Genomic DNA, 25,009 nt, shown 5'->3' with positions numbered 1-25,009 from the left:
TCACCTTATAAGATTACATTCAGTATAAGACAAAAATAGATAACATTCTAATATGGAAAAAAAACCATTTGGAAATGCATCAAATAATAAGTAAGACAATTTCCCATATGAGAGCTCAAATTTATTTCTAAACATTGGGTTTTGCAATCCCTAAATTGGTACAATAAGCAATACCACTATTTTAGAAACAAAGAGATATGAAGTAAGAAGAGCCCTGGTTCTAGTCTTGGCTCTAATTAACAAGCCTGGATTCTAGGTTTTACCCACAAGACTATCCATCCTTTCCTAGCAATTATTCTTCACAGGTGTATGTATTCTTAAATCGGGCATTTCTGATAGGTCTCCCAGTCTGTCAAGTTTAAGAAGTTCTATTTTTTTTTTTTTAAGTAGAAACTTAAGCTACGCCAAAGTCATGTTAAAATCTATATATATATAAACCAAAACAGCACCGCTGCTTCAAAAAAGTTAATTCAATGCTTAAAGGGGAAGTTGCATCAAAACTAGGAGATTTTCTTTACTTGTCACAAAACAGCAGTGTGATAACCCACAACACTTCCCTGACAATAAGTCCTAGGCCTTTCCCAGAGGGCCAGCTTCTTTGCAAGAAAAGGTCATTAAGTCTGCATGTGCTTCACTCCTTGGCTGTTTTAGTAGATCAGGGAGTCATTATGGAGAATGATTGTTTATGATGTGAGAACTGAACGGATACACCAAATACATAATCACACAGATTGTTTTGACAGCAAAGTGATTATGACTTAAGTTCCTACTAATTTGAGCTTCTTAACACAAACAGTATACCCTGTTGCCCACGTTCATATGTACAAAAATTATGCCCCAATGAGAACTTACAAGAAGAAAGTCAATTATTATTAAATCAGCTAACAAAGTAGCCTGTATTTCCAATGCTTGTGGATTTCTGAACTTACTTCCATTCTGAATGTGGAAAATGGTTTTCCAGGACAGCAATCTTCTTTTATTTTATCTTCTGCCTCAGAAGCAAACTTCACTTCAATGTGATCCAGCTTTGGTGGGTGGAAAAAATGAAGAAATAAAAGTTTATCATTCCTCTGAAATAATGACAGTTACTAGACCACTGAACCAGAACTGTCTGCACAGTACAGTGGAAGGCAACTCACACTGATAAAAAGACAAACCAAGAAAAACAGAAACTTAAATGAAACCTAAAAGCTGACAGGACATTACTGCACTTGCTCAGAAGAGGAACAAATTCTAAAGCACCTAGATCACTGCCTTCATATATTACAGAACATAAAATGAAGAGTGCAAATAAATTCAAAATAAACGAAATGAAATTAGAAACTCCAAAATCAGTCATTTCCCATACCCAGGCCTAGGCTTTCTCTTTGTTATGGCCCTGTCTTTTCAGCTGCATTTTAGCATAACCACAACCAAACTGGAATCCCCATGCACTAGAAAAAAAAATGGCACTGCTATGCATAACACCCTAGCTTTAAACACCCTAAATGGAAATTATTCCTTCGAAGGCCAGAAAGAAGCCACTTATACGGAGAGAAAGTAAAGATGCAATTGCAAGATCAGAGGACATAAGAGGGGAAAAAATGTGGCCACACTCATTGGCATTGCCTTGGATTCATTCTCCTTCCCTTATCTTGGAAGAACAGAGACATTGGTTAAGCATCTCTTCTTGAGGAAGCCAGAATATAAACTGGCCTCTTCCACTGATGAGTGCATGTTTTCCACTGACTTCCGGGCAGATGGCCAGTTCCAAAAAGCATTGGCCATTCCAAACTAAACTGTCACTGGAGTTCATCTTCATATATAGGAAAAAGAATCTCCCAATGCATCAGTGTGCACTTGCTAGCCACCACTGCATCATTTCCATATTTCATAGGGAATACGAATAGCGAGAGTAAACAAGAAAGGCTAATGCAACTTTGCATGCTCATGGGTAACCCAAGGCTGGAAATGAATTGATGTAGGCCCTCAAGCTCAGGAAATGTTGGCCTGCCCGCTTCACTGAGTGTGGAATGATGAATACCCCTCCAAAAGGAATGCTAACCTCTAGGGAATTTGTCAAATAGACAATATTCTCCATGAGCACTGCCCGTTCATCAAATTCCAGCTCCAGGTCAAGGACCTGTGGCCCCTTCTTCTCCAGATTCTCCTGTCACAAAGAAAGAAAATGTAATCAAAAACTTTTCAAGTCTGTATATACAGGTGATGCTAGGTTGCTGCAAACTCTAGGTGCACCAACCCGGAGCAGAATAGGCTATTAACTGTTACAGCTCTCTGCTGGCAATAATTTGAGCTCTCTGCTGGCAATAATTTGGTCACAAAGCACCATGGTAGTTATAATTTACTGTGAAACGGCAGCTTCTCCATGGAGTTACTAACACTGACAGGAGGAACTACAGCATTTTGGATGTCTGGATATTCTTTTAAATGTGAGAACATATTTTTACATTGAATTTGAAGAGTATTTAGAAATAGCTGTGAATATTTCACTTGTTTTAAAGAAGCAGTGTAGATCTCTCAAAATATGCTATAATTTCACTGCTACTTTCCAGCAGGAATTCCAGCCTGACGACCTAGTAGGAGATAAAGGATGAGATAGAAACTGGACACTTCCCAAGTAGTTGTAAAACAAGTTCCTCATAGGGAGGATGGGAGGAAATTATTTTGTATATTAAAACACAAGTAAGTTTAATATATCTGAGTCTCCATCAGGGGCACACACAAAGGGCAACTTGAAAGGGGTCAGCATTTCACTTGAGATCCATGGTTTCTGAAGCACAATACAAAACATAACCTCCCTTTCATAACTAGAGTTCCCACTTTTTTCTTAATTTTATCTGCTGAGCATTCTGCCCTAGATCTGTAAGCAGTTAATTAGACTTAAACTGGCAGTGGCTTCCTGCATCGCTGGTAATTTTTTAGACAAAAGATTCCTTAAATTACCTATGATTTGCTTCATTTTGTAAATTAGAAAATATTTTCTGTTACAGTGAAATCTTCTTTTGACTAATGGGAAGGACAACAAATAGAAATAGCTTTTGTGCACTGAAGTTTCTCACCAATCTATTTCTAAGTACAACATATTGTCCACGGGAATTAAAAATCTAGGATGGATATTTCTATGTTTCTTTATGTAATCACTCTACTGCCATTTAAAAACATGCACACAGAGACTTAAACATGAGGAGGAGTACTGAAAGTGACTGGTGCTCTGGAGAGAGAACACATTTAAACCATCTTAAAAAAAATGCATGGTGAAAACCCCTAAATCAGAATAACTTCTTCCAACCCGGGGCAGAATTACATGCAAAAGAATCAGGGTAAAATGCAACCACTATGACTAACACCATAGTAGGTGTCATCTGTCTGCAGCTTATCTCAGTGTAACTACCGACACAAGGCAAACAGGTTTCCTGGCATCCAGTGGTGAGACTCTGTAATAGCAGTATGAGCTACATCAGGATAAAACTGCAAGCTTGTCCGTTACATACCCCCTTGTCACTGACACCAACATAAAAAAAGATTAATGTAAATTAAACTTGGAATATGGGGTATCTATACATACCATAAGGCACAGAACATAGGAAAGCCATCTAACAAAGGCTGGATAAAGGCATCAAATGTGGGATGTATGAAGGAATTGTGCTTGCCTTACACATTTATACTTGAAACACTGCTGTCAGAAATGGGACCATCTGAAGCCAAAGCAAGACAGATGGCAGCTCCAGCATCTATAGAGAGCTTTGCAGCCTCAAAAGAACCAAATATACAGATGGTTTCCTAACAAAGTCTTTCCTCCTTAACCTCTAAAATCATGTATGCAGGATGCATTCTGTAAGGGGCTGTATATAATTTGGAATGGAGAGTTAAATTAGCACAATCTCAAGAGGATGCCATGCCACCAGCTTGTTTTATTTCAGCAGATATTGACCAAAGAGAACAAGTGAAATTTTAAGCTAACAAATAAACCTTCTTTAAAGAAAATGAAAATCGAGATCCTCGTGTAAATTCCTGACTCAGAGGGAACCTTAAAAACATAAATAAATAAATAAAATATCACAATAAAATCCTAAGTAAGTGAAACGCCAGGACACACATTCCAGCTTAGTGATCAGTTATTTTGTTCGGATGCCCTCTTAAAAATGGAATGCCTAGCAAATAGTTTTAGATTTGTACCAAACATCTAAAGCACACCATGAATTCTGCTAGGAGTAAGACAGCGGCAGTCAAGAACCGTGCCATGTTCTGACACCTACCTTAATCATGGCAACAAAAGGCATAACCTTCTTCATATATTTCTTCAGCTCTGGCAAGGTGTTCAACTCCATGGCAATTACTTTGTTATCTGGCAACTGTCCTCCATTGACCTGAAACATTGAGCAACATTCCATTAAACATTCAATAGCAACACCCTCCACCAGTTTGCCATTCGCCTTTACACCTTCATTCACACTTCCCCAACTTCCTATAAATGTCTTTCTTCCAGCTATGCATGCTCCTCAAAGGTCTCATGATCCCACAACACCTTGAGTAGTTCCCTCCAATTAATTTTAAACTACTTTAGAGGTAAACTGAAAAACATTTTGCATGGTGTCCTCAGCCATGCAAAGCTACATGCACAAATCTGTAACATTAACTATGCCATAATTTCCCCTACAGCATATTTTAATCTCCTTTTAAAAAAAAAACCCTCCCCTATCCAGATATGAAGCATAGTTTGACTTGCTCTGGAACTTGCTCAACTGCTCCCACATGACTAGGATAAAATAGCTAACTTTGACCCAATTTGGAAAAAACGTACAGGTAGGACTCCAATGTGGCTTATCTTCAGAAAAACAATGTTTGTTCATTTTAAATCATATGTGAAATTTAGCCATAGCATCATGGATATGATACTGCAACCTATCAGTTACAATATTGATTTGTTAAACTATTCATGTCACAACAATTAAAGGATCAGGTCTGGTACCTAAGAAATACAGGGACTTCTGCTTTAAATCAGATTTTTTTTTTACACTTACAAGCAAGAAGAATTTATAGCATTTCAACACATTCCCTGCAAAGTCACCAAATAACATACTCACCAAAGACCAGAATAGATGTTTTTAAGATTGCTTGTATAATAAGGCAGCATGAATATGATAATGGCCAATATTTCTTCAGAAATATTCTTGGGGGGAAAATATTTTACAAGAGGTATTCACTGGCAAAAAGATTAAAAATAACTGAATGCTGGTCAGTTATTTTACATATTAAAAATGTCCAAAGCAACATGGTCATATTGTGAACTCAATAGTGTGCCAAAAGACATTTTTATTGGATCCAATGGAGAGTTATAAGAGCGTACTAAAACATGTTAAGACTATTCCTCCCCATGTACAAAAAACTGTGCCAAGTTTATTTTTCTGTCTTTGAAATAAAAGTTAAGAGCCCATAAGAACTGTTGTTATGATAAAGTGATCCCAAGAAGCACCAACAAAACATCACCTGGTAGTGTTTGCGCAGGACTGACAAGGTGTTGTGTTGCCAGGGTGGGTAGTTCTTTGCTACATAGATGGTGCAATGAGAAGGTTTCTGGGGTGCTTCCTTGCTACCCTTCTGCAGAAAAAGAAAGACAAGAAAAAAAATTGTCATCTGAGCTGATTCCCTGAAGCTACTATGAATATCTTTGCATGTGTAACCCTGCTTGTTATGCATTTCAGCTATGATTATGTTCTATACTGACAATGCTGAGTATTCTTTCTCTGCATACTGTTGTTAATATGGATACTGAGAGGTCTGGGAGCTCCTTGTGCCTGTTGTCCCTGTTTGTGAGCCTGCGTTTTACTATTTGGGGTTAAAGTGTGCAATTGTAAAAGGCAAGTGGATCAAATGTGCCCTCAAGCCCTTCCTTCCAAAACTGTCAAGTCTGTAGGCACACAAATGTTGCTAATGCAAAGTTATGCACAAGTCACTGAAATGCCAGCCTGTCCTGTGAGCTGGGCAGATCTGCAGAAGGGTGCCCTTTAGTTTTAGTACAGGAATAGTGTGAGAGGAGCAGAAGAGCTTCAAGACAGGAGTGACTCCCTCAACACCTTTGTGCTTTATCCACCTTTCAAGGGAATGTGTTTATATTAGCACTAGTCCCCATAGTGGGTTTAGGTGGAAACCTGACACTTGCTATAGGTAAAAGGGCTGAAAATGAACCTGCTGCTGAAGTTGGTCAGAGTCTAAAAGAGCTGGGGATGCACAGGCAACCTGAGGAGGACCAGCAGGAACCCCTGGCAGCAGCAGGAAGAGCAACAATCCCTAGCCATGACCTCTACCAGTAGACTGACAGCAACTCCCCACCCAGCACTTCTTTGGCTGGTGCAGGTGGTAGTGCCCCCAGAGCAGAGTAGCAACCCCTGGGAGTGAGAAACAGAAGCCTCCATCCCTGCAACTTAACTGGGTAGGTGGTGGGGCCCCAGATGGCAGCTCTGGGTAAGTCTCCCTCACCACTTGACTGGGCTAGGTCAGGGACAGGCAATTAATTTGGAGGGCCATTCAATGAGTATTGGTGAGCTGTCAAGGGCCACAAGGGTAGCCCCACCCCTTGGCAGGTGCCCCGCCCCCTGGCCTCCATCTTGGGCCCAGAAGTCCCAGCCCTAAGCCCTGCAGGAAGTCCCTCCTGGTTTCCCCCCAAAAGTACTCCCTTTTGGGGAGACAGACATCTTTGCCTGTTCGGGCTACTGATTCTTCTGTCAAGTTGCCGCCCATCCCACCGGCCCTGAGGGACAGGGAGGTGGGCCCCACACAGGCTGCTTTGCCCCAGGCCGTGGGGGCTCGGAGAAACCGGAAGTGCCCACTGCGGGCACTTCCAGTTGCACTTCATCTTAGAAGCCAGCATGCCGGTTAACAGAACATGCTGGCTTGTAAGGTGCCAGTTAATGGAGTTTTTACTGTATATACTAAAAATCAAACATTGACAATAAGATATTTTAATTTTATTTAAAAAAAAAATATATATATATATGTTGGCGGGGGGGCGGGGGACATGATGGGACACACGGTATATAGAGGTGATTGCATAATAGCTTAAAATGAAGTATTACTCTTGTATATTGTCGGGATGTGGATCAGCCGAAACCCGGGCACAGCCCCATGCCACACCACCCGCCTGTGGCACATCCTGCCTCCCCCTGGGCACACAGTGGGGCTGGGGCGTCTTTGCAGCTGGACTGCCTTTCTAGGCAACCCAGGTGGTGGCAGCTCCTTCCAGTTGCCGCTGCTGTTGGCCCTAGCCTCATGGTACTGGCAGGGACCCACGCTGCACACATCTGACCCTGCACGCCCTGTGCCTGCCCAGGCTCAGCAGCGGCAGCGTGGGACAAAAGCTGTTTCTCGGTGTGGGGAGAAAAGCGGCTCCTCCCCCTCCTGCTCCTGGCTGTCCCTGCTGCTGCTGCTTGGAGCCCACGCCACACAGGGCTACCCTGCGTCTACACCACCATCACCTTCGGGCTGCCCCACAGGACAGTGGTGGCAGTGCAGAATGGACACAGGGCAGCCCAGCATGGCACAGGCTCTGGGCGGCTGCAGTAGAAATACCCCAGCAGCGGCAAGGTGGAGGGCCGTTTCCCCCCGCACTGAACAACAGCTTCTGTCCCATGCCACTGCTGCTGAGCCTGGTTGAGAGAGCCTGGAGCAGGTGCGGGATGTGCAGGGTCCGGGCTGTGCAGCGCAGCGCAGATCCCTGCTGGTACCGTGGGGCTGGGGCCAGCACCAGTGGCAGCCAGGAGACACCGCCACCTGGGCTTCCTAGGAAGGCAGGCCAGCTGTGAAACCACCCCATCCCCACTGTGTGCCCAGGGAGCAGCAAGATGTGCCATGGCTGGATTGTGCGTGAGCCAGGCAGGAGCAAAGGACCTACCATGGGCTGGATGCAGCCCACAGGCCATGTTCTGCCCACCTCTGGAAAAGGTGGTAGCTCCCCTGCATTAGTTTACCAGTGACTGAGACTATTAACTGTTTCAGCATTCAGCTAATGTTTAATAGTTATGGTTTTCTTTCAATTTATGTATGTGTTCCCTTTTCCCTAGTAACAAACCCTGTTTCAGTTGAACACTGCCTGTGAGAGTGGGGAAGTCTGTTCACTTTAGAACACCCAGTTAAAATTTATTTTCCCAGATTTCCCAATGGGGGCTCAAGCCAGATTTAGAAGGCTACTGTTAAGCCTCTAAATTTGAGCCTGGCCCTTATTACTGCCATAAATGCATGGCAGAAGGGTTACATATGCATGTTATAGCAACTTCACCTTTCCTTTAGCTGGTGTCATGTAGTTCTTGAGACGGAGACGGAGATCGTGAGCTGCTTCCATGAGGTATTGGGAAGAGCGGATTAAGATATCATCCACAGGACCAGCTACTGGCCATGAAGCTTTCATGATGGAGTCAGGCTTTAACAACAGAAATGACAGAAAGGGAAATTAATTGACATGAATATCTGGTGGCTTCTCTATCTATTACAACTTAAATGAAAGCTAAACAGCAGAGAGAAGCGAAGAGCTTAAGCTTTACAGTACTCCAACTCACTGACCCTGTAACTCAACTGTGAAGGACAGAAATATACTCCCAATTAGCAGCACTTGTGAAAGTGCATTAATGCCCACACACACATGCTTCATATACAATTACGTAACTTCATTTACCAATTTAGGATTTACTTCTACAGCAGCTAAGTTACTTAGATAGATCAGTGTAGATATAAGATAAAAACTTATGGTTTCCCTCCTGAAAAGCTACATATACCCTCGGACGGTGCTGCGACACAGCGAGTACAAGTCATCACTATAAGAAACCTGCCCAACCCCCAGCCATGAGTCTACAAGTCCTCAATGGCAAAATAAGAGGAAGACGTTAGAATCTCAACGGCTGCAAAAATGGGTGAAGGCTGAAGCAGAACAAGATCCCCAGTTGTCTTGGTCTCCTTACCATTGGATCAAGGCCCCTTCTGTCTAAAGCCATGTGGAAGCTGATGTGCAGCAGCTTCACCATGATAAAAGAAGTCATGCACAGGCATCTCCCATGAAAACAGCTTTTTCAGCACATTCCTCAAGCCCTTTGAGGACCAGCTAATGGTGATAGGAGCAGAACTGTGAGGTCTGGAAGCTCCTAGTCATGAACTGGCACGAAGTCGGTGGTTACAAAGAAGTCATCTAGCACTTGAACAAGACAGAAGTGCAATTTGCCAGCTGTAACCGTAACTGAGCAGCCCTCTTCAGGATCCGCTCTGCTCACCCCACATGGAGAGAGGGTTAGAAAAGGTGCCCTAAATATAGCCCACCTAATACAGCATTCTGTAAATCCTCCTGACTCGATAACTGTCCAATGGGATCACCTTTACCGTGGTCAAAAATACCAACAAACACATACCACCATTTTCAGGACCTAGAACATCAGGACCCTCCTGGACAACCCTAATGGTGAATGCCCAGAGTGCCATGTTGCACTCATAGCCTGAGAACTCAGGCAACACAACACTGATATAGCTGTACTAAGCAAGACCCAGTGAGCAGAAGATAGGCACCTCAAAGAAATGGAGATGGTGATACCTTCTTCTAGAGGGTAAACAGGAAGGAGAATGCCGACTTCATGGAATTGGTTTTGCCATTAAGAATGAACTCATAAACCAAATCAATGAGTTTCCTATTGGAATTAATGAGCGTCTCATGGCTCTCTCTCATATTGGCAGGGAGTCAATATGCCATCATCATCAGCACATATACCCTGACTCTTGATGCCACCAATGAAACCAAGGAGGGATTCTATGCCAACCTCGACTAAGTCCTTTCTGACTTTCTGGAAGGAAACAGACTTATTCTTCTTGGTGATTTCAATGCCAGAGTCGGAAGGGACTCTAACCTTTGGAACAGAACCATCGGCAAGGAAGGAGGAGGAAAGGTCAACTTCAATGGCATCCTCCTTTTGACCAAATGCATGGAACATGGACTCACCATCACCGACACCCTGTTCCACCAGAAAAACAGGCACAAGACATCATGGCAACACCTACAATCTAAGCATCAGAACCTGATTAACTATGTCATCTTCCATGCCTGGGATTGCAAAGATGTCAGTATCATTCAAGCTATGCTACGGGCCGATGACTGTTGGACTGATCACTCACTCATCTGCTCAATTATGTCACTCAAAAACTGGCTCCCAAATGACAACTGCAGCAGAAGCAATGGAAGATCAACGTACAAGGACTCAAGGACCCAAGCAAATGAAAACCTCTTCCACCAGTGCCTCAGCGAAAAACTGGTGATTTCCAATCAACAACAGGAGAAAGTCAGCAGCATGTGGGGTGCCCTCAAGGCCACTGTCATCGGTGCCTATGAAGAGAAGCTTGGATTCTCTACTAGGAAACATCAAGACTGGTTTGATGACAGCAACTGGGAGATCCAAGAGTAAATTGATCATAAGCGCAAGGCCTTTTGCGCTTGGCAAAATTACACCAACTCCACGTAAAAGAAACTGAATCTCCGACAAGCCAAGGCAGAGGACCAAAGGAGGACCCACAATATAAAGAACAAGTAGTGGGAGGACAAAGCAAAGGAGATTCAACATCTCGCTGACATCCATGATATGCGTAGTTTCTTCAGTGCCACCAAAGCCACTTATGGTCCAAGCACTCAGGGACCAGTCTCCTTAACATCTAAGGATGGAGGAGACCTGATAAAGAAAGGGAAGCCATTGAGGCCCATTGGAAGGAGCATTTTGAAGACCTTCTTTATCAAGACTTTGCACTGATAAGTGTTCCCAACTCCATCCCACAGCACTCTATCAGAGATGATCTCGGAATCCCTCCAACCCTTGATGGAGGTGAGGAAAGCCATCAAGCAGACGAATGACAAGGCACCTGGAATGGATGGAATCCCCACTAAACAGGGAGGAAAGGAGTTCACATTACAGCTTCATGCCCTCATCTTAAGGATCTGGAATGAAGAGGAAATCCCAGACCACCTCAGGGATGCCATGATTGTGACAATCTTCAAGAAAGAAAGTCCAACTGTGGAAGCCACAAAGGAATCACCTTGTTGTCCACCACAGGAAAGATCATTGTGAAAACCCTCCTGAACCATCTCCTTCCACTTGCTGAAAGAGCTCCTCCAGGAATCTCAAGAGGCATAATTGACACAATCTTCAGTTCGCCAGCTGCAGGAGAAATGTTGGGAACATAAGCCTCTCTACATGGCCTTCTTTGACCTCACAAAAGCCTTAGACTCTGTCACCTGAGAAGTGCTGTGGAGGATCCTTCTGAACTACAGATGCCTAGCAAATTTTTTCACCATTCTCTGCCTGTTCCATGACAGTATGGTTCTCACTAATGGATCTATCACAGATCCTTTTTTAAGTTAAAATGGAAGTTAAGCAAGGCTGTGTCATCGCTTCAACACTCTTCTCAATATTCTTTGTCATGATGCTACGTCTGACCACCAACAAGCTTCCAGTTGGAGTGGATCTAAACTACAAAGGCATGGTAAGCTGTTTAACCTCAGCCGACTCCAAGCTAAAACCAAGACCCTGACCCCAATCATTGAGCTCCAGTACACAGATGATGCTGTAATGTATGCTCACTTGGAAGCAGACCTTCAGGCAATTGTCAATATCTTTACCAAGACACAAGAAAATAGGACTGACATTTAACATTCAGAAGACTAAGGTCCTTCACCAACAAGCTCCTAATGAACAGTCCCCAGCTCCAGTAATCCAGATCCATGGTGAGACTCTGGAGAACATTATTTCCCACACCTTGGAAGCCATCTCTCATAGAAGACTAACATGGATGAAGAAATCCAACATCATCAAATGTGCAAGTGCAGCCTTTGGATGCCTGGAGAGATGGGTGTTTGAAGATCGCATCATCAGATTCAAAACCAAGTTCATGGTTTATTAAGCAGCTGTGATCCCCACCTTGCTGTATGGAGCTGAGACATGGACAATGTACAGGAGACATCTAAAGTTGCTGAAGAAGTACTATCAACACTGTCTGTGGAAGATCCTCCAAATCCAGTGGGAAGACAGATGTACCAAAGTTAGCGTCTTCCTGCAAACAAACACCGCAAATACTGAGGCGATGACCATCTAACATCAACTCTGTTGTGCCAGCTATGTCATCCAGATGCCCACTTCCAGACTCTTGAAGCAAGTTTTATTTTTCCAGCTCAGTCAAGGCATACACTCAAGAGAAGGGCAGAGAAAGCACTTCAGGGATGATCTCAAGGCCAATTAAAAAAAAAGGCAACAATGATGTCAACTCATGGGAGACTATTATTCAGGAGCACCCCAAACAGAGGAAGAGTCTGCTTCAGAGATGTTAGTATTTTGAAACCTCATGACAGCAACAGGGGATGAAAAGATGAGTGGTAGAAACAGCGTGTCGCAGACCAAGTACCACCCATCCCACATGTTAACACGTCTGAGCTTCAGTAGAGTCTGCTGATCTCGGATAGGCCTCTTCAGTCCTCTTTAGATACACATAAGACAATCATCCTCAACTGTGAGCGAGTGCTGAAGCAGTTGAAACCACATGTGAATAAACCCTGCGTTGTTATTTGGGTTAGGCTTAGATCATCTCATAGCAGTGACTGAAGCTGACTAAATAACTACATTAAAATTAGGTTACTTCACCTTCCTTGCAAATAGAGATGCATCTGAATTTAATGTGTTCATATAGTCACCTGAAGATCTTCTGTTTACATAAAAAAATCCATGTATAGCCACGGACTGATCCAGGCTAAACTGAACTCAACAGTTAAGCTTCTAACGATTTTGGTGAATTCTGGATAAGCCTACACAGCAGCGACGATTACATTTTTATATAAACATTAATGTCTGTAATTACATACACTTCAAATACTATCACAAAATTTCATTAATATTAATATTAAACTTACATAAAAAGACTATCACAATTATACATTTCTTATGTGCATACTACCAGTTTAAACTCAAGATTTTAGGTAATAGCGGCCAAAACATAGGGCAATCATTCCAACTCTAATGGATCAATGGTGGTTCTACATCTGCCATTTTCCATGTAAATGTGTTTCTTTCCTAAACTTCTGGCTGGCTTTTCTTAACATTAATATAGACATATATGTTTACTATAAACAAGTCAAATCCCAATCCTAAAAAACATGCTTAAAATAAATATATACTAGTACCTTTCCCAGCAGTGACCAGATGTGCTCACATAAGTGGGGGCAAATGGGAGCCAACAGCAGTGTCTGAACTTCAATGAACTGAAATACCAAGTCCTTATGCATTCCTTCTATTGCTAGTTCCCGGTACTTATCTTTTGCTGCCTGAAACACAGCCAACATAGCCGCCATTAAACATTCCAGCTGTCATAGAGAAACATTTCTTTAAAAAAAACAATGTCTTTGGTCTAATACGTATTTAAAATGTAAGCTACCTAGAAACCTATAATGGATTATTAAAAGGACTATGTTTCTAAAACAGCTGGGAGTGGAGTATGAACTTCTGCCAATTGAACATTATAGTTTTATATTATTATGGCTCTTAAGGAAAAAAGATATTTATCGGCACAGACATAAAAGTCAAGAATAACTGCAACTGTATATCACGTGCTATCATTCTGAATAGCCTATATAAAAGATACCATTAAGTATTAAGAAAAAGGTAATAAATATGATATATCATTCTACACATAGTTTAGCCTACCTAATCATATTCCTGGAAGTCAAGTCAGTCATATAAAGGAGTCTCTACAATTCATTAAGTTCTGGAAACACTTTGGAGAGATACCTTAATGGAGTATTTTGAAAAATATTGTTTCCAAACAGTTCTGCTGATGAACTTTCTGTATTTCTCATGGAAATTTCCCTTGTTAAAAAACCAAGGAAAACACTCTTACAAGTTGTCCCTTCCTGCTAGTTATTGCCCACCTAAAAATTGCCGCATTTTATTTGCAACCTCACAGCTGCTTCCTACAGACCAAAGCAGAATGCTGAGACAAACCATTATGACTAAGTCCTTAATCCATTTAGGTTTGTCCTCTTTTTGAATAAAATACTAACCCTAACTGAACTAAATAACTGAACTCGGATAAGGGACATCAGAATCAAAAGAAAAAGCTACACAAAGTAATAAATCCCAGGAGCTGGTTTCTTGCCCTCTAAAGAGTAGACCTCCTACCTGGAATTCAAAGAAGCCAGTTTTCAGAGCTTCCTTAAACATCAATTTCTCATAATTTTGATCTGTCTTCAGTATGCCTGCATTCATTTCACTAGGAAGAAAGGAGAAAAGAAAAATAACATTAAAAAGAAAAGACCAACTTGCATAATGACAACAATATTCAAAAGGTATTGGTAATGATTTTATAAATGTCTCCAGAACAGCAGAGACAGTCAAGGTAGTCTAAAAATTAATGGAATCTTTTTTGTTTTAGAGACTATATGAGCAATTATTTGGTAGAAAAGTGAAAAAACAAACATGAACATCAGATCATAATGAGAAACTTGAAACAAACCCCATGCACTCATTCAATGCAGTACCTGGCAAAGACTCTGTCATTGAAGGTGTTGGCAGGTCCATTTCTTAAACTGTCCTTGTTTGCCAGCATTTCCTTCACCCATTCTACCCAGGTGTAAAGACGGAGAATACCAGCATCTGCCATGGCTTCTACAAAGTTGGCATCTTCAACAGTGTCTCCAGCATCAGCCAGTGCCAGACGCATGCCTAGAGAAATAAGAAATAGGATTAACACATCTGGCCCCAGGGACAACTGATAAATGCAGCTGTGGGGGGGAGAAGAGGTCAAAGCCTGAATATCAACTAGATTTTCATGCTGAGGGCCAGCTAAATGCAGGCAGAACACTCAGCTGTGAAGGAGCGTTCATTCCCCTATATTGCAAGTGGTCAACATGACTGTATACAGTTCTACAAATGGGGAGAGAAAAAGGGATACAAAGAGTTAGGCACACTGCCCTGTTAGAGCAGGAGAATAGAATAACCAGAAGAGGCTGGAGTGAGGCTGGAGTATCTAAAAGTGATATAGAAGGGCAAAAACATTTGCACCAAACACTATACCCTTGCACGAAAGCTCTATACCCCTTCATCCCTTCACTATTAGGCTCTAGATGTGCAAGGGGAAAGATGCAAAACTGCAAAAAAACAAGGTGGGTGGGAGAAGGAGGAGATACTGATCATTGCTAGCCACTCATTCATTTAACCCATTAATACACCCTACATTTCTAAAAATTACAGGTTTTTGGTGAATATTCACAGGCAAAAAGCAACAAATATGATTTAATTACCAAAGCTGAAGTGAACTCATTACTCTTTTTAAGATGGCATATAACATGCCCAGCTGTGGGCATGTGCTAAAATAAATGTGCATTATATTAAATATAATTGCTAAGATAAATGTACTTTGGGGTGTACTTACCATCTGCAGAAAACTTGTCCACAGCTTGATTCAGGGTGAGGAAGTTGCCTGTAGATTTAGACATCTGAAAAGAGAAAGAGTTGACAGAGTCGCCCCAAGGGATGACAACTAGGTCGAATGGTCATAAACTACTACAAGACCGTTTCAGGCTGGACATAAGGAAGAATTTCTTTACTGTCCGAGCCCCCAAGGTCTGGAACAGCCTGCCACTGGAGGTGGTTCAAGCACCTACACTGAACACCTTCAAGAGCAAACTGGATGCTTATCTTGCTGGGATCCTGTGACCCCAGCTGACTTCCTGCCCTTTGGGCAGGGGGCTGGACTCGATGATCTTCCGAGGTCCCTTCCAGCCCTAATGTCTATGAAATCTATGAAATCCTGATACAACCATGCTGCTTTGCATAATAAGCACTGGGCAAATATGCGCCTATGTAAAATAAGAAAATTGTATTGGTCTGCATTACTGATAACCACTCTGCACAAGGAAGATCTGTAGCTTGCTCAATGGATGGTACTCTGCAATACCATGGGAGATATCAGAAACCTGCTTTTGATTCAGACTTGTGTTTTCCAGTCTGGCAGAAATGTAGCATACTTCAAAGGAAGGTCTCTCAGTCTCCCTCTCTCTCTCTCTCTCTCTCTCATGAAATTCAGGAAAGGCACTGCTGGGGATGCTGCACTAACATATGCAGAATAACTAGTTCTATGGACCAGTCACAGGGGTAGCATTAAACTCCTGAATACTAAACTTGGCTCAGCCGCTAACCTGTTCTTGAGACTCCAACAAGTTATAACTTCCAAGACCCGCCTACATTATGATAACAAGAAAGTAGCATCTGTTACTTCTGTTGTGGCCGTGCTGGGCTTTGCTTTCATTCTGTTGACCCTTATTGGACAAAAAAAGTTATAACCAACTTAGGTCCCAAAGAAATCCAAGGCAAGATTTTCAAAAATGTCTGTACTACTGAAACCACATTTTTCAAAACTCTAATCCTTATCGACTTTCAGTGAGATTTCAGTGCCTGTGTTCCCAAGCCATTTCTGAAAATTGTACTGACAGGCTCAAGTACATTTAACTTATTTGGAAAATTAAGATGTCAAACAAATTTAATCTATGCATCAGTGGGTCTCAACTTTTTTGGGCTCAAGGCACCCCCTCAGACACCAGGCACATGTCAATAACTTTTGTGAATTGAGTGGCACCCTATTTCAAAAACAATGTTATCTACTACAGGCCTTACCCTCCTTACTGAGGGACTAGGCAGTGTGGGCAGCACAGCAATCAGGCAGGGAGAGCCTGACCCAGCCTTTTTCTGCTTTTCTCCTCAAACCTTCCTCATCTCCTCACACTTCCTGTGGCACCTTTCAAAGGATTAAGCGGCCCAGCACCCTGGTTGAGAATCATAGATATAAGCTTTCCCTTCTTTTCCTATGTTCACTCTAATATACTACGATCAGCACTGACCACAAGAAATTCCCCTCTCTAAATAGAAGGCAACCTTGAAACACAGGTGTAATTAAGCAGGTATCTGAGTTTGACTCTCAAAGAACTAATGGATCTGGTACTAGCAGAGAGTGATGGTATTAGGTATTCAGATACTGTGGCAAAAAAACCAAGAAAGGAGAAGTCAGGAATCCTCCTTTGGTGGATGGGAAAAACAGGAAAGGCAACTGAGACATATAATGGAAGTAAGAAAGAAACACACGCAACACTGTAACAGTTACTCTGCTAGACAGTGCTCTGAAGCAGACCCGGGAGTCTTGACCACTGCAGAGATGAAGAACTGCCATACCTTCTCAGAATTCAGGAGGAGATGTCCATTTGCTCTCACAGCTACAGGCCACTTGTCTCTGTGTTTGAAAATAAAGCACAGAGCATTCGGCGAAAATAAAAAAAAGCCATTACATTTTTTTTTCTTTGAAAAAGAATAAAATCTAATATTTTCATATAGGAATGGACATGTTTGTAAATGGAACCTTAATAAAAAGGACACCTATAGTAAAGTCTTGAGGATTAATGTTGTCATTTTGAAGGGGAAAAGAGCTCCAGCACAAGTGCTAACTAAGGCTTAGCACTCCTCCAATGCAAACAAGCACTACAACTCTTAAAATTATATACCACTTATTCCCACTTGCTTTTCAGTTGCATTCAAGTTAGTGCCAACCCAAAAGAGGAAACAAATAGGTATGAGCAGACCTAGGTGTTCCATCATCTTTTACTAATGCAAGATGCTTAATTGTATTAAATCCCCTCCAAGCCCACATTTCTGCACATAGGGTATACATCTTTGCCAAAAATTTATACAAAGTGTTCAATGAATCATACATATTGGGGCTAGGAGAGATGCTAACACAGCAACCAAATTGCAGTACCATCTGCTTGCATACCAATCAGTTGCCTCTAAAGCACAATGCTGCCACGCCAAGTGTTAACAGTAAGATATTTGCAGGACATTGCTTTGATTTTCGTCAGAAAAGTCAGAGGAGGTTGACACTGAAATGAAGTCTTTGCCAAGCAAGATGAAAGTTTATAAATCAACAATACAAGTGAAGATATTCTGTTCCACCACATAGTAACTTTGTGTGTTCCCATCATTACTTTAACACGCTATATTGCTCAACTTCAGTCCCACTTAGCTTTAAATACATATTTTGCAACAGACAAATATGCAAAATACATATTTTCCATTCTCCTTTAATGTGAACAAGACTAATTCTATCAAAAAGGACATTGCTTAATTATGAAACATTAGAATTCCTAGGCTTGTTAAAAAGCAGGACTGAAACTGAAAAAATCTGTTGCACTGGTATTCTATAATTCTGGTACTGTGGAACAAACAGAGTTTTTCAACAAAGTTTCTGGAAGTAACACAACATTAAAATGCTAATCTTTAATTTTCACAACCCCCCCTGAAAATTCAGAGTTTATATACAAGTGTTTCACAGTGCATGTTCTAAGGCTGCAAGACAAAACAAGAACAAGTTTCCTTTGACCTTGATAACATGATATATGAACACTCGTAACAAAGCCCAGTAATGAAAGCATATGCTCTCAGCTTAGTCCAAAGCACAGAACTTTGCAACAAATGCACCCTTCTTTTCTCCATGCTTGTTTGGCCTTGCCTTCGTTCTTACCTTTCATCTGGCCACATGGCTACGTGGTTATAGAGGTAGTATGACAGATGATTTGGAACAAGATCCTTGCCAGACGCTCGCAGATCCACAGGGTACCAAAATTCAAACTCATCCTTGAGCTTGTCCAACTTTTCCTTTGGAATGTCTGTCTTGGGAAATGGAGCTTTGCTGAAGAAGATGTAATCCCAGACTTCTTTGGACATCTGATGAGGCCTGCATGGGAGTATTGACAACATAATAACAGGACTAATATCTACTGCCCCTCCCTTTCCCCACCAAAGGTTATTTTTCTTTTTTAAAAGTGATGATGTTAATTTGTTCTAAATAAAATGTAAAATTTGGAGTCATAGGATGCTGACAGATAAGGGAAACAAAACAAAACAAACCAAAACTGTACTTTAAAGGAAGCAGCATGTTGGTTCGATCCTGCTCTGCCGCGTCTGTATAGATCAGGCACTTCAGCAGGGCTTTTTGGCACTTTTATCTGATAGTTGATTCAATCCGAAGAGAATTGACAAACAACAAGAAATTACTTTTCACAACAATCTCTGTGAGCTACCCACTGCCACCATTTGTAGGTGATAAAAGAGAAGACAAGGGCTTTGCCAAGTTAACAGAAGAAAAATCAAAGCCAGGATCAGAACTCTAGAGAGCTATTAGTTTTCAGCAACACAGACGGACTTCAGTTGAGAAAAGGATAAAAACCTTTTGACGGCCTAAAAACTAAATGCCTGATCTGCAATTCAAATACTATCTTGAAAAGCCTTCAATAGGGACTAAGCCCTGCCTAAGCCTCTGTGCCATACATAGTAGGTCCTACCCACTATCATTCTGGTGGAGCACATGACTTGGATCTCATTCACTATCACTGTGCAAAATGGGTCCTATTTGATTCGGATTCAGCCTGAATCAGGGACAGCGATTTGATTCGCTGATTTGGATCCCTGTCCCTGATTCAATTCAGACAAATCCGAATCTGACAATTCAATGCCGATTCGGCAAATCATCAATTCGGGCACAGGGTTTCAAATCGATTTGGAGAGATTAAAGAGTCCTCTGATTCGATTCGGATTTGGAGATTCAGCCACCAAAATCGGGCCAAACCAAATCATGGACCAAAGCTTCACACAGCCCTATCATTCAACACATATCAGTGTCTCCTCTTCAACAGCAAGGAAAGTGTAGGAGGGAGACAGAGGGAGAGAGGGAAAATTGTTGTCAGCAATGTAAGACATCCTCTTAACCTGGAGGAAGGAGTATTCTTTACTCCATCAAGCACTTTCAGATCTTATTAAACACAAAGTAGGGGTCAGAACTCACAGAAATAATGTTTTCTATTAGCAGAAGTGCTTCCTACAACCTGTTAAAGATGGGTTACTAAAAGTTTGGAATAAATGTGCTGCCCTATCCAATAACTAAAATGACAGCTCTCTGGCCAGTTGCATTCATAATAGATCCCATGACACGTCTGGCAAAAGGAGAAATTTAAAACTTTCCTTTCCTCCCCGTTTCTTGCTGCAATTTAGGTTTGGCCTGCCCACATTCCACTAGGTTTCAATTATTATTACTAAACAACTGACCACGCTGAAAGAAGACAGCATCTTGGAGTTGACAATATAAATGTAATGATACAGTTTACATGTAAGATACCATAAGGCTAGAATGGCTCCCTCTTTAGAAGGATAATTTATGTGTTTAGTTTTATTGGATTATGGCTCAAAGGTTTTCTGTTACCATCCTAATCTACAGGTTAATGAAGGGTGTTATGAAAAAGTTGTTTGGTGCCAAAGATCATTGTAGTAGAGCAGTGGGTGAAATGATCCTTATATCTCCACTATTTACCTGGCAATGTAGCATAAATATTTGTAAAGTGCATTGCGAGCTTTGGATAAAATATAGTATATAATAGGTAACAGAAATTGTAATTTGCAGCTGGCAGGTTATGCTGAACCTAACCATTGATTCACAGTCTGCTTACTTCAAAGTTCATTTACAGACATCACTAGAACAGTAAACCTGTATGTAAATAGGGGTGTTTCTTTAACCAAATAAAATTCTTGCCAGGCTTTAAAATTATTTTTGTTTTCAAAGTATCTTTGCTTTAAAACTGCTTTACAAATTAGCTGTAGCATCAAACAAGACAAGCTCCAACACGTATGTGTAGAGGAAATGCTCTCAAGTTCATTAAAAACACTCATAATCACAGCGCCAGGATCAAAGGTTGCTAAGATTATGACAACTGAGCAGAATTGCTTTCATGACCAAATGAGACAGGCAGCAAAACTGACCTCATTTTTGGTGCAATAAATGCCCTTCAGATTCAAAGGGAAAAAGAGCTATGAATCCCAAATAACTGCACCAGAGTTAAAATCCCAATTTCTCAGGTGACTGAACACACAGCAGAGATCAACTTGTGACCAAGGACAAGGCTGGTTCTCCATCCATTGTCCCCTATAAGCAGTTATACAGAAAAGACTGGCTACAATCTGCCAACACCGTAAGCAGTTACAAAGAAACTTTTCAGCAAGGGCTAGTTATCTGCATAGTGAAACCAGGTCAGTCAATTCCTAAAATGCATTACAGATGCCATTTTGAGGTAGGTCCAACAAGCAGCTTTTGTCAAAGGTGGTTTGTCTACAAACACACACAGACACCTCTAAGCTATGCTTGTAGGGGCCCCCTCCAAACGTATCCACCCTTCCCCGCTGCGTTTTTCCATCTACCTTAAGGCAAACGTATTTTGCTAAAATGCTCTGCTTTTATCTGCAGTGTTATGTACATATAATCGCCTCAGCACAGACCTAAAAAGGCAGTTTTGCCTTTGGAGACAACAGTGGGGGTGGAGAGGGAAACAGAAAATGCTGAACTATTATTCCAGGACCTGTCAATCTGCTCTGCCTACCTGATGCCCAGCTGAGATTCTCCTTGTCCACGCAAGTCCCCTCCTTGCAACAGGTGAGCTACTGTGTAATAGGCCATGTAGATAGTAGAGTCAGAGAGAGATTCTATGAGCCAGTGCTCATCCCAAGGCAAACGAGAACCTACAATAAAGACCAAAGATCACCATCACCAAATGCCAGCCAGGATCCCCATTTGTAGAGTTAACAGACATCAGTCTTCAAAAATGCCTAATTACCACACTACCTTCAATTAGATACTGCATTAGATTTAAAACTTCAGCTCAGCATAGCACTTCATGATCTTTCAGGATCAAACAATGAAATGAAGCACTAAGTTAGGGAAGAGTTTTGTCCTGATTACCTAAGCCGTATGTCCTTGAGCAAGCATGTTCCTGCAACCAAGCCAAAGTAGCTTCAAAATTCCTTCTTGTTTCTTCACAGTATCTGTAAGGAATGGTTTACTATTAATCTTCAGGTTCACAGTGTCAGCATCCCCCACTAACCCCTCCACCAACTTTAACCATCTCTTTCCTGTAACTTACGTCTCTAGATTTGTCAAACACTCAGATGCCTGCTTCTTCCAGTTTACTTCACCATAATCGAGATACCTAAAATACGATGATTATTGCATTATTCCAATTCACACAAGGAAAACAGAGAGGGTCGGTTTATTTATGATTTTACTTCACTCACCACTGGTCACAAAGAGCAACCACACATTCATCTGCAGATCTAGATATAACTTGTTTCTCAGGTTCCATATAAACCATTGCTTCACCCTAAAATATACAGAATGGATAGTAATTTCTCTGAAGAAGTGGTAATGCATAGCCATTATATGAAAGGAGGCTGAAGTGGATTCTCAGGCATCTAGACTACCTACCTCCTTTGCTTTGACAATTATCCACATTTACCAATAAAAAGCAAGCCCTATTCTAATCCCAGCTCTGCCGCAAATTTAGAGATGATCTTGGGCAATACAAAATCTGCATTTGTAAAATGTGGATAATATTCACCTAAATCTAACAAGAAAGATAGGAGGCTTAGTTCATATCATTAGCTGCGGGAAGATCCAGTGTTAAAAGGTGCCAAAGCAGCACAAAATATAATAGTAATTTATCATTTAAAACTATGTATTAAAACTAGTGCCGATACTAAAACATTGATCAAATAAAGTGTCCCTAACCAAGATCAAAATATATTGCACAAAATCCTCAGGTCCTCCTAGATGTACGTGTTCTTTTCTGGGTGGGTCTGAACTAGACTGATAATATAGAACTTATAGGTTGTGGTAGTGACATGGAAGTATATGACAACATCAAAAACACATGCAGTCATACAAGCTTATCAACAGAAAGATTGAAAAGAAGCATGGACCAATTTCTACTTGATCCATCGGTTAAACAATTTCTCTTTATTCAGGAATACAGCACTTGATTTTAACATCATTTTATACTGTGTCCCAAGAACATTCCAGGAAAACGGAGAAAAAAAGCCAGTGTACTGTTTCTAGCAACTATCTTATTATGAGAAAGAAGAGCATTCAGGAAAGCAACATATACACTACCACATACATTGTCCACCATCATCTTCTGAATAACTTTCTTGACATCTTGAACTTTTCGTCCCTTGAACCCATCCACCAACATTATCTGTAACAAAGGGTCCACTGAAGAAGTTACATTTTATAAAAAGAGATTAGGTTTCAAACAGGTTAAACGATCAGTTCTTCAACTACAAGGCTAAGTATTGTTTGTACTGCAATTTGCGGTGTACTTTAAAAATTGGAAGGTGAAAATCTTTTTACGTGAGCCATTTCATTTAACTATCTTAAATTAGCTGTGTATTTTACACTGTGCATAGGGGTAAATACAGAAGTCTAGATAGAAATAAATAGCACTGGCACAAAGAGTTAATCTTTGAGCTTGGAGACAAGCCCTCTAATACTGAAGTAGTCAGTTTTTACATCAAGGTAAGTGCAAAGCAGACATGTGGCAATCAGCCCTCTCCCACTGTAATTTACATGAATCCAGTGTAGAAGTATCACAGGAAGGCAGGTTATATTAGGATTCATGTCATGTGCTCTGAGATACTTCAGGTAGCCATTTGCTATTGACAAACCAGTTGTTACCTGCTTCCTTAATAGCAAGACTGTAATAGTAAGCAGCTACCCTAACAACAGTGGGGTAAAGTGTATTACATGTCCAGACAAGGTTCCTTGGGTGAATTTGATATCTTTTATTAGACCAACCCAAATAAAAGATATCAAATTCACCCAAGGAGCCTTGTCTGCCTATATCCTTAGACCAACACGGCTACAACCTAAACCCCTGTTACATGTCCAGGCCCTTTGAATTCTAAGTGTAGGTGACCAAATGCTGAAGAAGACTCAAGTGGTCCCTGTGAGATATGCGAATCTGCGCTTGTAAATCTTAAGTTATTTCCTGTTGAATCTACTAATGTCAATGCATGCAAGGTTTTACTTTATGTTCACAATATATTTTGTGCTTGCCTATCTGGCAGCGCTCTTTTCCACACTTGTGGCTGGAGTCATTGTCATTTATGTATGAAGGCCCTGGGACAAAATATAACAGTACCCATTACCAAGATAAGAAGAGTTATTTTCCCTTTCTATCATTTTCTTTCAACCTCTACAAATCAGTGTTGGAATGAGATTGATATAGTTTCATCAGAAAGCTATCCAGTCATCCACCCAATCATAATATTACCAAACTCATCTTGGTGGACATATATCCAACCTCTCAATTGTGACTCCACACTCTGCTCAGCAACTTCAAAGAAGATCACTAGAATGTGGGCCTGGGAAAAACAACCAGAGGGACTCCTCCCCTCCCCAAAACCCCCACCATACAGTTTTTATAAGCCTATTCTTTATCAGCTTTAGTATATGAAACTATCTAATATCACTTGGGAAAACTTAACTTGTTACTTACTCCCTCATAAAATCCTTTCAGGTACACTCTTTCCTTGGCCTCAGTAAGTTTCTCTCTGTCATTCTGGCTCTGGATTTTCAGTTCATCACAGACCAATGGAGCAGAAAGACTGCCATAGCCTGGGATTTCGATGATAGGCACCTGGGAATAGCACAATGGTGTCAGGAACTCATTTCACATTGTGTAAACACAGCAAGGGTCCTATAGGGGAATGTCTCGCCAAATTCACAGACTGCACCTGGAAATGTTACACTGAAGAATACACAAAGCCAAGAACATTTTTCTTCCTTATTCATAGTCTGCAGGCTGACGGGGAAATTTAAACCAGAGAAATGGAATGGAAAGAGAGAGACAACTCTTTTTTTAGTGGCGTGAAGACATGCAACTTTTAAATTTGTATGAACTTTGATGCGCACATATTCTTAGAGACAGTATAAGTATACTAAGGGAGAATAGCTGTAGACATTATAAAACAGAGAACATTCAAATATTACTATAAAGCTGCACACAGCTTCCTGGGGTTTACTGCTAATCAAATTTGGCAGGACTTTACAAAATTTCAGTGCAGTGCCACTAAGCATGTCAGGC

The 25,009-nt window shown here is 41.2% G+C and overlaps 1 protein-coding gene across 1 annotated transcript in view; it reads right to left on the bottom strand.

The window, feature by feature from the left end:
• Positions 1–25,009, bottom strand: part of LARS1 (leucyl-tRNA synthetase 1) — a 45,979-nt gene that overhangs the window by 4,071 nt on the left and 16,899 nt on the right. The window contains exons 14-30 of the mRNA XM_014597640.3: positions 24,422–24,562; positions 23,042–23,119; positions 22,161–22,246; positions 22,010–22,075; positions 21,829–21,911; positions 21,470–21,608; positions 18,568–18,780; positions 17,226–17,283; positions 15,433–15,496; positions 14,540–14,723; positions 14,181–14,271; positions 13,187–13,327; positions 8,273–8,413; positions 5,488–5,598; positions 4,257–4,367; positions 2,045–2,149; positions 930–1,025 (exon numbers count right to left, since the gene is read on the bottom strand). Of these exons, the coding sequence (XP_014453126.2) occupies positions 930–1,025; positions 2,045–2,149; positions 4,257–4,367; positions 5,488–5,598; positions 8,273–8,413; positions 13,187–13,327; positions 14,181–14,271; positions 14,540–14,723; positions 15,433–15,496; positions 17,226–17,283; positions 18,568–18,780; positions 21,470–21,608; positions 21,829–21,911; positions 22,010–22,075; positions 22,161–22,246; positions 23,042–23,119; positions 24,422–24,562 (1,908 nt within the window). The remainder of the gene's footprint in view (positions 1–929; positions 1,026–2,044; positions 2,150–4,256; positions 4,368–5,487; positions 5,599–8,272; positions 8,414–13,186; positions 13,328–14,180; positions 14,272–14,539; positions 14,724–15,432; positions 15,497–17,225; positions 17,284–18,567; positions 18,781–21,469; positions 21,609–21,828; positions 21,912–22,009; positions 22,076–22,160; positions 22,247–23,041; positions 23,120–24,421; positions 24,563–25,009) is intronic.

Source organism: Alligator mississippiensis, chromosome 9 (genome assembly GCF_030867095.1).
Source record: "Alligator mississippiensis isolate rAllMis1 chromosome 9, rAllMis1, whole genome shotgun sequence".
Lineage (NCBI taxonomy): Eukaryota > Metazoa > Chordata > Crocodylia > Alligatoridae > Alligator > Alligator mississippiensis.
Note: the sequence above shows the minus strand (reverse complement) of the source record. Positions and strands in the feature narration are given on the sequence as shown.